Raw genomic sequence first — 17,944 nt, 5'->3', positions numbered from 1 at the left:
TCATGCCAAGCACTTCTCTCACAAGACATGCTTACAAATCTAATTCACTATCAACAATATAATATCATTGTCTTTTGCCTGCATACAGCACAAACACATGGCCGCTAAAACAAGCTCTTTTATTATTTAGGCAAAAATTAAGCTGAGCTGAAATATATTTAGTAGATATTTCTGGGGAGTTCTATAATATACCAGCTAGAAAGACAAAACAAGACAAAACAAGACTTGCCAATTATTAAACTGGAGGGTTGCATCAACAAGGATTGATTTTCAGAGATAACCAATGGTTTGCTAATACAGGTTTACAATCATTTACAAATTATTTTAGCTTGCACTGTTTTTTTTCAAGTAAATAATTATACAATATTTTATGGTCCTAGAAAACATCACTTCATAAGTAGCTTCTGGTTCTCACATAGCAATGCTATTTTGTGCTATCAATGATCCTCCATGGTATATGTTTTTGGTCATTTTCTTAATATACCAACTATTATATATTAGTCTATACGCTTTATATTAATACTATATAATTATATAATTATATAAATAATTAATTTACATTAACTTCCATCCAGAGTTCAGAACAGTTTCGGGATATCCTGTAGTCACCATTTTGGAGCAACAATATATATATATCAACATCCATATTTGCTGACTGTGTGTTTGTCCACATGTAGATATTTAACTACTGTTAGCTCTGCAGATTTGATTGCTAAGGGTGAATAGGTCAAATAATTAAAGTACATTTTGACATTACTGGCATTAAAGTCCTGGTTTTTAATATCATTAGTACGATGTACTTAACTGGTATTGTTTTATTTTCTAGATCTACCTTTCTATATCTTAATTTTTGGAATTGAAAATCAAGAATTATTGTGTAGTATCCACTGTTGGAGTTAACTCCATGGATTCTCATCACCTAGACACTGAATTAAACTGCCATAAAGTATAATGCTAATAGCATCCCCATGTGAAGAATCATCAGACTACTCAACGAAAACATCCTTGTGGCGCCTATGTGTGCATAATATATTAGTAGATATATAGATGGTTAGGCAGCCCATTATAGTGGCAAGTTTAATTCAGAGTTTAATCCACCCATATATCTTATTATCTGCGTCCTCCTGGTCAGGTCACGGTGGGACCCAGAATCATTGGCCACAAGGCAGGATACCTAGTACATCACTAGTACATCACAGGGAGTTTAAAGTAATTGAGCAATGATATTAAGTTTCATGCAGGCTTACTATAAAATTGGATTTAAAGGTATTTCTGTTCATTTTCATTGATTAATCTACATTTCATTGATTTAATCTTAATTTTAACAAAAAAATAATTCCCTGTTGGTTCAACCCACCCACATTTCTCTGCATGCTGCAACTCTATCACAGCAAGCCATGCCGCTGGTTTAAATAACTTACCCTTTACATGTGAACATTTCTGTAGCCTTTTTGGTCTCTAGGGGTTTATCTTTAAAATAATAACAGCAATAACAATCATTTCCACTCTGCTATAATGAAATTTTGCTGTATTACGCACACCACTCACAGAAAGCATGTCTTACCAGATTCTTTGATATCCATTGCTAGATCCCATTCTGTTATAATATGATGGGTAACAGTTTCAGTTTCAGAGTCCACTTGGGTCTGGATTGGACTGAATGAGGATGTATTTGTACTAGTTTGTACAGAATCATAAGACACATTTAATGATGGGAATCCAATACTTTTTGCTTCTCTTGGGCAACAAGGTACCAGAGCAGACATATCAGCTTTGTCTTCATTTGCGGGGAAGGTTGTGCAAATGGCCGCTACCATTGTCGTCAGAGGTTTTTCCCAAAGTGGTGGCGAATAAAGCATTGCTTTCTCTACTTCAGCGGCTTGTTTTCTAGATGGCATTCCAGGAATACGTGATACATTTGGGCAAGAAGGTAAAAAGGCGTCCATCACATGATCCACCTTTCTAAACTTGTTTGCAGATGGAAATCCGGGAATCCTAGCTTCATTTGGACATGTTGGCAAAAGTAGTGGCATTTTTTCCAAATGTGCACAATCCTTTATTGTACTTATTAAAACTGATGTCTCCTTCTCTGCTTTAACCCATATTGGCTTGTCTTGAACTGACCTTGATGGCTCCATTGCAGAATATACAGAAGGGAAGCCAGATGCAAGAGCAATCCTTGGGCAGGAATGCAACATATTTTCCATGTCTGGCTCTTTCCGTAAGTAGAAGTTCTCAACTTTGACTTGAGGTAAAGATGGAAACCCAGGTGTGTGAACTTCTCTTGGGCAGGTTGGTGCCATAGCAAACATTGTCTTCAAAATGTAATTGTCCATTTGTTCAGCTACAGGGTCTGTAGAGAAGTGGGTAGCAACACCAGATCTGGCTTTTAATGGTTTATCCCAGAAGGACGTTTTCTCAGGAAGCCATTCTCCTTGTATTCCCTCTCTTGATGGAAATCCAAAGATTGTTGAACTCTTTGGAAGACATGGCTGCATGTGCACCATACTAGGAATGATTTCTGGCTTTGGTGCAGATGGAAATCCTGATATTGATGCCAGTGGTGGACAAGTTGGAGCCAAAGCAAACATAGTTTTCAATAAATCTCTGCCCTCATACATTTTGTCATTGATAAAAACGACTCTGGGTTTCGATGGATTACTCCTTAATGGTGTTTTGTCAACTATCCAGTCTAAATCCAATGTTTTCTCTTTTGAAGGGAATCCAGGAATGCTGGATCTTTTAGGGCAAGATGTAGTCATATTCTGCATTTGTGATTCTGGTACAGATGGAAAACCTTGAATACTGGTTTTTGAGGGACAGCATGGCACCAAAGCAACCATTCTTTCACGATTTGCTTCATTTTCAAAAGCAACATTCTGTATAATAGGAGGGTTCTTAGTTTGCCGGGCCCACACAAAAGTCTGGTTGGTTGGCCAATCAGATGATATGGGAATCAGTATGCTCTGACATCCAGCTACATGGGAGCGCATCGGGCAGGAGGAACGAATCATATGCATGCTTGGCTCTCTCTGACCATTATGTCTTTGTGCAGACGGAAAACCTGGAATGCCTGCTACAAAAGGGCAAGTTGGTAATAAAGCCATACTAATTTTGATATCCTCACTATTTTTATCAGTGTTAATAATTTCAACCTTTTGTTCCCTCAGGGGCTTTTCAACATGAATTGTTTCATGACTGACCCACTCTGAATCTAAACTCTCGGAAATCTGTTTAGATGGATAACCAGGAATTCTAGAGATCACAGGACAAGACAGATAAAGCTCTGACATATTTGGCTCCACTTGGGACTGTTGTGCTGTGGGGATGGTAGGTACCGGTGGACAGAAAGGTTTCAAAGACACTATGCTTGCAATATCATCTTTATCTTCCTTGGAGAATTCATTAGAAACAAAATGCTGATCATTGGGTGCTTCGTTCAAGCTTGGTACCTTTTCAGACATCTCCAGATTATCCTTCAAACTGCCAGGAATTGTAGGTACAATTGGGCAAGTTGAAGAAATAGGTTCCATACTTGGCTCTCTCAATATCTGGACATCTCTTTCTTTTCCGTATGATGCAGATGGAAAACCAGGAATACGTGTTGTCTCAGGGCAAGTTGGAAAAAGAGCTGCTATGTTTGCAGAGATCTCAGTATACTGAATTGGTGTTTTTACGATAAACACCAGTTCCTCTTTTGACTTCTTCTTCCACAGACATCTTTTCAAGTTCAGCCACTCTACATGAGTCCAATCCTCTTGAACTGAGGATCTTGAAGGTATACCTGCTACTTTAGATATCTCTGGGCAAGACATGCTTATGGATAATGTTTCCAAAGCTTTTAGCCTTTTTGCAGAGGGAAAACCTGGAATACTTGTTTGAGTGGGACAGGAACTAGCCAGAGAGAACATATTTTCAATCATTTTTGCATTATACTCAGATCCACTGTAAGCTGTAAACAGAATGCTTTCTACAGGTTTTGGTCTCATTGGCTTCATCCATAAGGTACTTATGTCTACAAACCAGTCCATCCCCTCTGTCAGATGAGTGTTCGAGAAAGCTGTAGATGGAAGCCCAGGGACTCTAGAGACTCTTGGACATGATGGAAAGAGCTCCACAATATTTGGCATCCACTCTCTCTCTGGTCTTTTGGCCTGATCCTTATACTGATCTTCAACCATTTCTTTTGAAATCATGTGGCTGTATGTGAGCAGGTCTGGTTTTTGGTTCAGGTCCTCAAATGTTCTATCATCATTAGCAGAGTATTCTATGGGTGCATCTCTGTGATCCTCTGTATTTGGGATCTCATCAATTATACCTCCAATTCTGGGGAAAGTAAAATACTCTAGTGAGGGTAGGTTACATCTAAAGCTTCATGTAACGTCACATATCAATGTTTTATAATCTCAGAAAAAATAAATACTTGGTAATTCAACTCGATATGCATCAGACAGGAGTATCATTGCCATTTCAAAATATATGTAACAGCATATTCAATATTTAACATTACAAAAAAATACCCCAGGCACACAAACACCACTCAATTACAGTGTTTCTTTCAGTATTTCAGAGTCTGGACTTGAGCCAATACACGATCATGACACATAATCTGTCGTGCAGTGGTCTGATGCTGGATGTTTTTAAAATGAAGAGTTACAAATGCAGCTGTTATGACAAGGTGAGTTAGCATAGCACTGGTTAGGATACACTATACATTTAGATGCCTGCAAGCACAACTCACCTCTCCCCAGCAGTCAGTAATAATGGCATGTCTGGAGGTAGGGAGTGCCACATTCTGCAGTGCATTCTCCTGAACACAGGGTTTGTGGGAAATAATTTAATGCACTCTCTACTGGCTGCGGGGTGAGAAATTCAAGTCTATGTTATGCACAACTCCTAACCTAAACTTACCCATTCTCCAGAATTCCCTTTTCTCCTTCCTCACTTCTTGCCCAAAAACCCAAATCCTCTTTGGTCTCCTCCAGTGAACTAGGGCCTGATTTACTTGCATTATCCTGAGTAATTTCATTCACTGTTAAACTATCTGTTAACAGATTTGCATGGCAACAAATATCGATTTGCTCTGGAGGGATGTTGCCCTCTCTAAGTGTAACTGTCATGCTAGCTGTTTCTAACAATATGAGTCCATTGGTTTCAGACACTTCTGCAAAAGATGGTAGCACACTTGAATTTATATGTTTTTCTGGCATGGGCCGAGGTGCTGAGGGAAAGCCAGGCACTTTTGCTTTTCTTGGGCAGGATGGCATTAATGAAACCATGCTCTTTATACTGTCTTCATCTGTACATTTATATTGAGGTGGAAATGAAGGTTTGGTATAGCAAGGATCATTCTTTATACCTTTCACCCAAAATGGCCTTGTTTCCAATGGCCAATCATCTAAAGAATCATATCCTGCATCGAGCATAGACGGCATTCCACGGATACAAGAAACTTTTGGACAAGAATTTAAGAGTCTCGTCATACTATATGACTTCTTTTCAGTCGATACTGGTGCAGATGGGAAGCCAGGAGTTTGTGCTTTTCTGGGACATGCTGGCACTAAAGCCACCATAGTCCATCTGAAATCAACTGTATTTTTAGTTTGGGAGGAAATAATGTACATATTTGGGTTTTCTTTCTCTGGCACTGTAATCAATACATTCTTGTTGGATATCCACTGTTTTGTGAAATCTCTGGCAGTTCTCAGATCCATTAAGGAAGGAAATCCTATAATTCTGGAATTATTTGGGCAAGATGGTAACATCTCTACAATACTTGGCTGTTTTTGAAGTCTAGGCTTTGGATTTACGTGATCTATAGGTGTATTAGAAATCTTTGATGCTTTAGGACTACTTGGACAAAGTTTATGCATATTTGGGACGGATGGAAAACCAGGAACAGTGGCAGCTTTTGAGCATGTTCGTCTCAGTGAAACCATATCTTTTGCTAATCTAATGTCACGGTATGGCATTCTCATCTCATAGATACACTTTGCTTGATCCGTTTTTTGCAGGTTACAAAGTAATGGCATGTTTTCAGAGGGCCACTGTTGGATATCTTGGTCTATATTAAGAAATACTGTGGAAGGGAACCCTGCAATACTAGAACTTTTTGGGCAAGAGTGTAACATATTTACTATTCTCGGATGTTCTTGTGATTTGGGTCTTTGGGCAGATGGAAATCCAGGGATCAAAGGTGCTGTTGCGCAAGATGGTCTCATAAGACTCATTACTTGGGATAGATCTTTAGTCTCTGGTAATGTAAGCTGAAGTCGGATTTTACTTTTGTTCAGTTCTCTTTCACACAAGATCTCCTTGTCTTTGGGCCAGGTTTCCTCTTTTAGAATAGTGACCGGTAGTCTTGAAGGTAAGCCTGAAACTTTTGAGGCTTTTGGACAAGTTGGAAGGAGACTAACCATTTTTGGTACACAATCTCTATAATATGGCACAGATGGAAAGCCAAGAATACTGACAGATCTTGGACAAGTTGGCCTTAGTGAAATCATGTTTCTCACTATTTTCATGTTGTAATACTGTGTTCCCAAGTTATGAATAAGCTTAGCTGTTTTCTCTTTAAGGGGTATAATAGTCAATGATGCTTCAAGTGATGGCCATTTCATAGTTTGTTCAGACAAATATAAGGATGGCAATCCTGGTATGAGTGTAGCTCTTGGACAGGATGGAAGAAGGTTGATCACACATGGTGTTGTGTCTATCTGAGAATGCTCAACCATCTGAGATAAAGGTACAGTTTCAGGAACAGTGCTTTCACTTGGACAGCATGGCAGTGGCATATGCTCAACATTGCATTCAACCTGTTTTTCCTTATTCTGAGGTGGCACTGCACTAAATCTTTGTTCACTGCTCTTTTCCCCTGACAGTCTCTCATCTGCGACCCTCTGTTCACCGTCCTCTGTTTTAATATCCTGCCAGAATGGGAATTCAGGAGCGCAAATTGCCTCTTTATCTGCTGGTCTTCCTTCTGTTTTAGGATGTTTTAAAAATTGTGGAAGATGTACGTCAGAATCAACAATATCTGTCACAGCCTCTTTTTCTATATTTAATTTATGGCAATCCATGGGAAAATTTTCACTTTTGCTATTTGACTTGTTCCCTGGCAAAACTCCATCTGGATTTTTAGTCGTATCATGTGTAGATGTGGAGGGTGACCAAGGAGGATTGGGCATTCTTGGGCAAAAGGGCAGAAAAGCAGACATGCTTTGGGTTCTGAGGGATAGGGAGACCAAATTTCAGGTCAAACAAGGGGAATGTCAGATGAAATGGGAAAATGTGCACATCTAGATAGATGGAAATATATGCATGCTTTATCGAAATAAGTGCAACTATGTTTCATGGCTATAATTACAGCTCTGCTAGCGTACATGGATTTAAAAAAAGAGCTAAATCAAGCCATGCCATGTCACGCCTCACTTACCCCTGATCCATCTTTTGTGGGCTAACTGGCAATTCTGTCTCAGGAAGCAGGTTTATTGCTAGCTCTTTCTCATCTGTTTGGATACTGTGAATCACTGTGGACTCAGTCTGTAGCTTAGAGATGTCTTCTTTTTCGGGGATAGCATGGGTGACTTTATCTTGCAGTGTCTGCACTGTGTCAGACCGTGCATCGGTTGACTCTGGTGATTCGGTGCCCTTGACATCGGCAATGGACTCAGACACTACGACAGATGTTAGCATACTCTGATGGACTATTTCGGTAGGTGTCATCTCTGCAACACTCTTCTCCGGCTTAGGCAACTCAAAATACTGGATTTCTGTGACACTGGTAGCTTTGGGTTTAGAGGGCAGTAGAGAGGTCATGCTCTCAGGTCTGGGAAGGAGAAATATTAGGGTGAAAATTGGCACCCATGATCCAGTAAAAGCATCTAATTTAGAGCAACTAGTTTATAACTATGGTACACACTAATTAGATTTTACTCTTATTTATTCATTTTATTCAAATACATCACAAAATCCTTAAATTTATTTAAACATCATTAAAATCATTCCAGATCTCTGGTACTGTCACTGACACAGTGAAAGACAGTGGCTTTACAATTATTAAAAAATAAATATGCATGTATGGCTCATGTCTGCCTTTAAAAAAAAATTAAGATATTTAGCGCCAATAATACAGAGACTCAGATACACTGGTGATTTGTGGAAAAAGACCCTATTTATGTGCATTCAGCCATAAACTTATCTATTTCTTTTATTAAACCGTACTTAAATAATAGGATTACAATGATAGTAAATTATTACATTTACTTTCATAGAGTATTTTATTGCATGGTTCTGTTCACAGTTCAATATTGTCAAAACGTCAATAAGTAAATGTCACACGCATTTAAAACGTCTCCTACCCATTAAATAATTGGAACATTGAAACATGGAACAAGTCATACATACAAGTGGCTGCACAACAGTTTGTCCAGGAAAAGCTGACATTACTGTTCATTTCGAGGCACAAGTCACAAACTAACAACCAGTAAATGTACAAAAAATAAAATAAAAAAATTAAAAGCAACAGCATAAAAGTACTAAATAAGATAAAAACATTAAATCAGTGCAACCAACAACGATTGTGATGATTAAATTCGACAAGAGTTCATTTGTGTCTGTTGACACCTGCCATTAACATGCATTTCCTATCTGAATCCACTTTGATTGGATACTGTTTACACTTATCCATAAGACGCGTTCCCAGTGTGACCAGATGAGATATGATTTTACTTTTCCATGTAAAAAGAACACCAAAACATACATCATTTCCGTTTCATCTCCAGTTTATCTCAATCTTTAAATCAAATCCTGCTCTGTAAGACTGTGAACAGTTTAGAGTAACGTGTGGAAACAATAGATGGTTCTCACAGTCCTGTATCTCTGTGTATTAAATGTGGACCAGATCCGTCTCTGATCACCTGTAGTTTGAGTGATCCAAACAAATCCAATCACAATGCATACTGAGGGGTGTTTACACCTGGCTTTTCATGTGGTCAAGTGAAATCCAAATGAGATCTAATCACCAAAAACACATGTTAATGCCAGGCGTAAACCGACTCTTAGACTCGTAGTCTACATGTGAAACCCACTTAATATCATTTTCTCTTACACTGTTTTTGGCTGACTGGAATTCAGTTCCATTTCTGAGACGAACACTCCTTTAACATGTTTGCAATGAGCAACGAGCATCAGTCCTCAATTACTTCCCCCTAAATACAGTTTAAAAGGTATATTAGTAGCCAGTTACTCACCCTGGTGCTGGCTTCACAACCTTCAGTCCAAACCCAGAATCTCCTTCCTGTTTCTTCACACCAGAGGTGACCTCTTTGGAGTCATCTGGTCTCTGATTGGCAATGCAGATGATTCCGGCTTTGCGGGATGAAGGTCTCAAGTCACTGGTCCTGTGGGCATTTGATGTTGTGGTATCTGTATTCTCCTCATCTAAACATCATCACACAGAACAGCAATAAGAGCCACATTAGACTAGAGGAAGACATAACTCTGGTAGTGTAACAAGCAACAAGAATCAACTCATCCAATAAAAACTGTAAAACTCTTGTAATGCTACCTTTAACGCTCGGTAAAGGTTAACGACTACTGAAAGACAACACGTATGTAGAGCATGGTTAGGTTAATCAACATCAAAACAATACTCACTGGTATTAACTGCACTGGGATATTCCTCCTCTGTCAATATGCTCAACTGTCGATGCACTTCTGAAAGAGACACAAGCATTTATTTAAGGACTGATTTAAGGAGCATGGGCTGATCTCAACCTTCGACAGTTTCCACAAAAATGAAACCAAGGAGCATCATTTAGAAGCTTAAAGCTTGTTAAATGCATTGCCATTTCTCCAAATGCCCTGACATGGTGGACATTCTGCTCTCATTGCAAACACAGCTGATTTCATGGCTAAGTTAGCCCCGAGGCTTAGTACGGCCTTGTTTCTGAGACAGCGATGTCATCATACACACAACACAGCACTGACACTGGCTAACAGTGCTGTATTTTAAATGACATGGGATCTTTCTCAGGTTTTTCTCTTTAAGGGGTGCTTACTTTAATACAACCATAGACTGTCAAGAGACAAAAGGTGCACATTTTGAAGAGGATGTATAGTTTCTTAAGCAGAAGCAAAACCTCATGCAGTAGAACTGATTGCAGACTATTTTTGGAAGGTTCCACATGCTACTGCCCCACAACAGGCAACTCACTATACACTACAATTTAAGTAGTTTGGAATCACTGCTCAAAAGTTTGAAATCAATATTTTCAATAATGTAAAAAAACAATATTGCTGCAGATACATGTAAACACTCTTCTTTATGATGTTAAAACATAAAAACAATTGAAAAAAACAATGTTGAACTGGGCCTTATTCACCAACCACCAACCAGATGTTTCTTCTTAAAACACACATACTGCAGTTTTCACACACATTCTGACATTAACCAATGTTTCCTTATATGGCATTTGATGATTTAATAGACAATAGGATCTATCATAAGAGCATAACTGTGAACAATTCTGTGATTTAAAGACACACCATTAACCATTCTCAAGGTACTGGCGCTGAGGCCAAAAGGTTGAGGAATTCCGACATATGGCCTAATCTTAGCAGATAATGCTAGATCGGATAGCAGTGGGGAAAAAGGAAAGACTTAATTTCATTCTGTAGCAAATCTAGCCCGAAGCAGCAGTAGCATGACAGTCTACTTTTAGATGCTCATCTTAAGAGAATAGTTTAGCTGTACATTCTAATGTTGCCAACAATAATTGGAAGCCAGTGGTAACCATTCACATTTCGGCCTTTCATTGACTTTTACCAACATTGGCAACAATATTTTTAAGTTTCCATTAAAAACAGCTCATTTTAATGCTCAGTAAAGATAGAAAGGATTGGCATTTATATCAGCAGATGTTTTAGATTTCAACACCAACACTGAAAATGAAAAAGTGGTATCATGATATTCATAATGCCAATAATTCTTTAAAAAACATTTTGGACATTTTGACAAAAAGTACTTATTCATTATTTTACATTTTTTAGTTTGTTTAAATACTGAACTGATTATTATTAAACAAACTGTTAATAAAAATGTTAATATGACTAGTGATTCCAAATTGTGGTTGGGGTTAAAAACTCCTACTAAAAACAAGCCGTTACCAAAACACACTCCAGAGGGAGCTATTGTTGGAGCTACAGCTAAAACAGTCATTTGATTGCACTCACACAGTCCAGAGGTTTACAGCCAGCGGGTCATTCAGCATGCACGTTTATTCACAAATTATGAGCATGGAGCATGGAGAATTAGAAGCTTCAGGTCATCAGCCTGTACCTTCACGAGTATCAGGGGGAGGTTCAGGAACGTGCCCAATATTGGGGGGAGTGATGGCAGTTACGGGCAGAAGTTGTGAACCAGAGAGAATAGGTGGTGCAGGAGAGAGAGAAGGGGTAAAGAGGGGGAAAAGAGGAGAGGTAGGGGGATTCACATTTAGGGGGGCTGTAGGTCTGCGTACGTTTGGTCTAACCACGGTGGGGACAACCTGGTGCCTCCATTCCGACGTCTGAACCCCATGGAAAGGGTCTAAACATACATTCCAGGAGAAGGAGGAGAAGCAGAGATTGATGTTACAAGAGTAATGGTGTTCATGAAGTGTTGAGCAAAATGTTACAAAAGCATAGATCACTCTGATAGTGGGGTTATAACGACGAGGTCACAAAAACCATGCTATTAAACGGATACTCCAGCGTTCTTCAACCTGGTCTCTATCCGCCATGTCTGTTCTGTACTGTTTATAACCACAGACAATCATTTTGACATGTTTTCCTGTATTGAAAAAGGACAGAAAACTCACTGACTCAAGCCTCTCTTGCGAGAAAAGCCATTGGCAGTTCCTGATTTCTGTGAATAACCATTTAAAATAGGAATTCAAATATGATATAACAACTTACAACAGACCACAGTTAGGTGTTAGGGTGGTTAACACAGTTGTTCTTACAACTGAAAGTCCTTTCTTCATCTTAAATTGCACACAAGTTTTATTTTCACTTTCCCAAAGGATTTCTTACATCCATACATGATCAATAAGGAGCCTGTGGCTGTGTACTGCATATTGTACAGTGTACTGCACACTAAATGATACTTTTCATAGTAGTGAACAGTACAGTATCCAGTATGCCACAGTTATTTACAGTGTACCATACTACAGTGCAGGGGCATGACCAGACTGCAAACATCAAGGGCTGAGTCAATCAGACTAATCTCAACAGCGGCCCTCTTCCCTTAGCTCACCAATCTGTTTAGAAACCACTGCTAGCTGCTTTTCCGTTTCTGTAGGAACATGTGTGGGTATATTTCAGTAAAAAGATGCCTGAGTGCCTTTTGTAAGACATTATGACAGAGTTCAGAGTTTTGTTTTAATTAGGGGTAGGTGATATAGTATGAATAATATCATAATGCTTCCTAAATTGCTATTAAAGATTATGATTGCATTACTTAACCCAGTGAGCCAAGAATAATTCTGCTCTCTTTGTAATTAAACATGAAGTTGTTTAGTGCTGTAGAAATACTGACAACATTCATATGCTTCAATTACTCTGGGCTCTGCGTGAATCAGCGGTCTAACACGCTATCACTTTGGCCTGGGGGTCAAGAGATCACAATGGAGAGAGAGTGCCATCCACCCACCCTACGCACCTACCCATGCCATCTACCCATCACTCTTAAGCATTATTGGCCAGGGCATTTTTTTTAGCCAGGGTGCTTTCCTCAGAGCGTGTTGGCTGCCCAGCAATGGCGCAGTTGCGGCAGTTTGAAAAGAGGCGGTGGCTGGCTTTACATGTGTGTTAAGGCTAGTGCTAGGGGTGGTTAATTGGCAGTACCATATTTGTAGAAGAAATGTAAAAATTTACCAATGCATATAAAAAAAAAAAAGACAGAAAGACCTGTGGTTTAATGTGATTTGTAATTGTAATTTATTACAATAATGATGTGCCTTATCATACTGCCCTAGTTTTAATGATATATTTGCAGTTATTGAACAGACAAAGTAAGCAAACACACCTCTAGTAGGGAAATCTGTTCCATCTTCAACAATTCACTCATTTTTTTCTGTTATCTTTGTTATTTTCTTTCATTGTGTTTACATTTACTGTATGCATCTATATAAGGCTAAACGCACTAATAATCATTTTCTGACAGATTTCAGCAACTGCCTAGGGGGTTCTACTGTAAGCTGTAAACTGTAAAAGTTTTCTGTTTTCTGTTTTCTTTTCCTTCCTACATACAGGAAACAGCACTGAAATTATAAAAATTTAACTCAATCAACTGTGTGCAACAGATGTGTCAGATAGAGCTTAGCTTAAGAAATGCAGAAGTGAAACTCTGAGGGTTCAAACTACCACAGTTTCTCAATGTTGGTAACATGAAAACGCTTAGTCAGTTTAGCCTGTACCTGTCTGAGAGTCGGAGGATGGAGTGACCGTAGGGACAACAGCAGCAGCTGAACAGGCAGCAACAGAGCCAGAAACGCTGACAGATGATGGTTGAACAGAAACAGAGGGTGGGGAGCTGGGCGAGAAATCAGGAGCCAGGAAGGGAGAGGGCAGAGCTGAAGCAACAGCAGCCGGAGGAGAGATGGAAGCAGGGAAAGAGTGGGCAGGTGGCTGGAGTTCAGACGGTGCAGGGGGACAAGGAGAACCAAAAGCAGGACCAGAGGCCACCGCGGATGGACATGGCATAGGTGTTAGGTGTTGGGGAGGAGCTTTAGTAAAGCGCTTCGTTTCCATTGGTTGGGAAGAGCTATCTGGGCTGGGGGAGGGCAAAGGAAGATGAGGTGTGTTAAGAGGGGAGGTAGGATACATATGGGGAATGGCTTTTTTAAGGGGAGGGTCAAAAGTAGGGGGAGAGGAAAAAGAGGCTGGCCGGCGAAGTATCTGAGTGCTTTGCACTGGCATATGATGGACAGGCTCTGCTAGGCTTGCAGGAACAGGGCACAGACTGGGCTTCACTTCAGGAGACTTCCACTCTCTCTGCCAAGAAGCTAACATGGAAGCAAGACATAATAGAGAGACAAGCAGGACATGATTTGATTAATGAGAAAGAGGGAAAAAAGCAGAAGAGAAGATTCTGGTCATTGTAAGAGTCTATTGGCATTAATCCCATGATCACTAATACATATCCTTAACCCCTTGAAAAGCCCTTGGACAGCCAATTTTAAGGGGTTAACAAACCCACATTAACTCAATAATGGGTCGTTAATGAGCTGATTAATGGGATCAGGTAGCAGGGCAGTGGGCGTCCTGGACCAGAGTTGAGAAATACTGATCAAGTACATTTCCTAAGCTATTTAATGTGACAGCCATAGCAATACACATTGTTTACTCTTGTTCGAATTGCCCAACTCTGTTACTGTGCAGTTTAAATTACCTGTCTCAGCAGCAGAGGGCATGCTGGTGGGCCTGGTGAGGGTGGAGCCTGGCTCAGCCAAAGAAGCGCGGTAGGTTTTTAAAGGGCATGGTTCAGGGGGAGGTATAGAACCAGGAGGGGAGGAGCCAAGACTAGAGGTAGCAGGGCAGGTGCCAGAAGGAGGAGAACGTAAAGAGGGGAAACTCAGAAGTCTGCGGACTCCTTGGGCAGCAGAATGGGTGGCTGAGACCAAGGAAAACAGGAGGATAGATGAAAAAAAGAAATGGCAAACAGGCTCAAGAAACAAGCAGCAGAAAGTGACAGGTGGACAGATGAAAAAAAGGAACTAAATATATCAAATCAACATGTGCATTTGGCTATACACACCTTCATAACTCAGGCTATCTAACAGAACTATCTCATGCGATTTAGCTAGCCTGATACAAAACAGGTGAGTGACATGGTAAAAATTTAATATTTCTATTACTGTACATAACATAACAAATGGTGTATATATCAGTTATATCAGAATATTATGAACTTTGCCCATTAAATCAGCTCCACTTGCCATATACACTGAGAATTTCCCCACTGTGGGACTAATAAAGGATTATCTTATCTTATCTTATCTTAGAAAGCATTTTGTAGTTCTATAATTCTAGACTGTAGTCCATCTGTTTCTCTGCTTACTTTGTTAACCTCCTTTCACCCTGTTCTTCAACAGTCAGGACCCCACAGCACCACCACAGGTATTATTTGGGTGGTGGGTCATTCTCAGCACTGCAGTGACACTGACGTGATGGTGGTAGTGTCTGTTGCGCTGGTACAAGTGGATCAGACACAGCAGTGCTGCTGGAGTTTTTAAACACAGTGTCCACTCTCTGTCCACTCCTATGAGTATAGATGAGCTTCTGTCTCTAACTTAAACATCTACAAGGTGGACCGACTAGGTATGAGTATCTACTAGAGTGGACAGTCAGTGGACACTATGTTGAAACACTCCAGCAGCACTGCTGTGTTTGATCCACTCGTACCAGCGCAACATACTAACACACCACCACCATGCCAGTGTTACTGTAGTGCTAAGAATGACCCACCACCTAAATACTACCTGCTCTGTGGTGGTCAGTCCTGTGGGGTCTTGAACACTGAAGAACAAGGTAAAAGGAGGCTAACAAAGCATGCAGAGAAACAGATGGACTACAGTCTGTAATTATAGAACTACTACTATAGAAATACCCACTTTCAAGAGCTAGTGTCTTCCACCTTTGTGTTAGCATATCTGGTCATTCATATCAAATGGTTTATGTAGGCTACTGATGTGGATTTAAATGTGGTTCACTGTTCTAACCCAACTTCCCAACAGGCTATATAATGCTATTTATAGCAGAGCTAGCTAACTAGCTTTTGAACACAACAAAAAGATCGACATGCTACGAGCACCAAAGAAGAGGACCTGGGTCAATGGCTGAAGGCGCTAAATGTAAAACATCCACCTAAATGTCCAAGCATCACTTGGGAAACAAAAACCAGAACGTCTTTACCCAGAAAAATGCCTTGGATATGAAGATCCGGTGATTTTTGTGAGGCTAATAGGTAAACCTACCTACTTACAGTGACGACCTCTAACTGAGCATATCACACTACACACTATATCTTTATTATCACAGTGGTTATAATATATATCAATGGATCTGCTGCCGGACTGGAGGTTCTACACAAAATAAACAAAGACGGACACCAATAATGGGTGGAAATAAGGTGGATATGGTACATGGAGCTGATAAATGGGCTGAGCTCATTCCAAACCAGGGGTGATCATAAATCTCTAATATGACTTAGATTTATTTGATTTAAACAACACCAATTCAATTGCTAGTAAACATAAGAAGTCATTTATTAGGTTACCAATTTTTACAGTGTGTGAGGTGCTCTGGAAAGCATACTGACATAATTTATCACAATAATAAAGACATATTGTCATATCGCCCAGTCCTACAATAATACTCAGTACTCAACACACATTACCTGTCTGACCAATATCAGGTAGAAGGGAAGGCTGAGAGCCGGAGGAGGAGAAGGAAGAGGAAAGGGAGAACGGAGGAGCACTGGGGAAAGTAGAAGAGAGGGGTCGCGGGTGTAATGCTACACCCCCCTCACCAGAGCTGACCTCCATGATACTAGAGTCAGCCTGACCTCCAGAGGGCCTTCGTGGAACAGAGAGAGGCACTGAGGAGAGCAGAAGAAGGAGCAGAGCAGAAAAAGAAATAGTTAGGCCATTAGCTTTAGTGTTATTAGTGTATCTAATGAGGAATGAGGGAAAGCATTTTCCATGTTTTACTACTTGTGACTACTTATTGTGTGGGAACAATACGTTCAAAGGAGGCACGAAATGAATGGAAAAATACAGAACATATGGATAGTGCTATGAGTGCAAATTCACAGAGTGCTGTATGGGTTACTATGGGATTCAGACAAATGCCTCTAAAGACATGATATATAAAGTCAGGCTAGTAGTATTCAAATCTCAACAGATCAGGCAGGGTAAAGCCGTCTCTCTGTACAAAACACAGCTTCCCACAGTGCATTTGGACATGGTTTGTTAATGAACATGAACCAGGAAGTATGTCAGACTAGAATTAAATGGCACGTGCATGGCCTCTGTCAAAGAGCTGTCTGTGCACAGCAATTTATAGCTGGGGCCCCGGGTTAGTCAAAACAACATTTCTTTAGCCTGGTCTCAGCCTTTAGCTAAAGGAGGGGCTGATTATTACATGCATGACTGATTATAACAGGAATGTCTTCTAGGACATTTTCCAGGGGAAAAAAACATTTTAGAGGTGACACACCACTTTTCCCTGGGATCTTAATGAAAATACCACAAGAGTCCAGTAAAATAGGACAATTCTCACCCTGTCTTAACAGCCCTGTTCAGAACGACCAGTTCTCCTCTTTCATTACTTCTCTTAGACTAAACTTTTAAACTCATTCTCACTTGTCCGTTTGCTAGCTAGCATTTACTCCACCTTGATTTCACACCTGATTTCTCTCGATTGCTCATGCTCTACCAGCTGTATTTTGCTTGTGACGTAGGAAACAGAGCCAAATCTGAATGCGTTTTTGACTTTTGGCCGATTTATGCTTTAGTGCCCAGCCAACACTGAGTCTACAGAATAGGCTGGGCAAGTGCGTACATGCGTATGTGTCGCTCTGCAGCCAAAACACTAGCCCAGTGAGGGGGTGGGGGTTCTTAATGCCACTGTATTGAATCTCCTGGCGTATTATAAACAGTGGTGACTGAAACTGCGCAGATTATTTTGGAGCTGGAGCAAGAGAGCTGTTGTATTCTTTTTCTGGAATTTCTGCAACAAAAGAGAAAGAAGACCTTATTGCCATTGAACAGAGGCAGATGGAGGGTGAATTTGCTGTGCTTGTCTGGCCACTGACAAACTGAAGGACGAGAAAATGCAGGCAGATTTGATGATTTAGTTTGTCATGTGCAACCGTACATCCCACATCAGCGAACGCACA

The 17,944-nt window shown here is 40.2% G+C and overlaps 1 protein-coding gene across 5 annotated transcripts in view; it reads right to left on the bottom strand.

Annotated features, from left to right (window-relative positions):
* ehbp1l1a (EH domain binding protein 1-like 1a) overlaps window positions 1-17,944 on the bottom strand; it is a 49,772-nt gene that overhangs the window by 15,185 nt on the left and 16,643 nt on the right. For 4 of the 5 annotated variants that reach the window (XM_072687934.1, XM_072687935.1, XM_072687939.1 and 1 more), the window contains 2 exons: window positions 9,658-9,717; window positions 9,252-9,441 (listed from right to left, as the gene is read on the bottom strand). In XM_072687934.1, coding sequence (XP_072544035.1) covers window positions 9,252-9,441; window positions 9,658-9,717 — 250 coding nt within the window. Of the gene's footprint in view, window positions 1-9,251; window positions 9,442-9,657; window positions 9,718-13,460; window positions 14,411-17,944 lie in introns of those variants that run through there. The other variant, XM_072687937.1, reaches the window with a different exon arrangement.

The sequence above is a fragment of the Salminus brasiliensis genome, chromosome 9, assembly GCF_030463535.1.
Source record: "Salminus brasiliensis chromosome 9, fSalBra1.hap2, whole genome shotgun sequence".
NCBI lineage: Eukaryota > Metazoa > Chordata > Actinopteri > Characiformes > Bryconidae > Salminus > Salminus brasiliensis.
The sequence above is the reverse complement of the archived record's forward strand: the minus strand, read 5'-3'. Positions and strand labels throughout refer to the sequence as shown.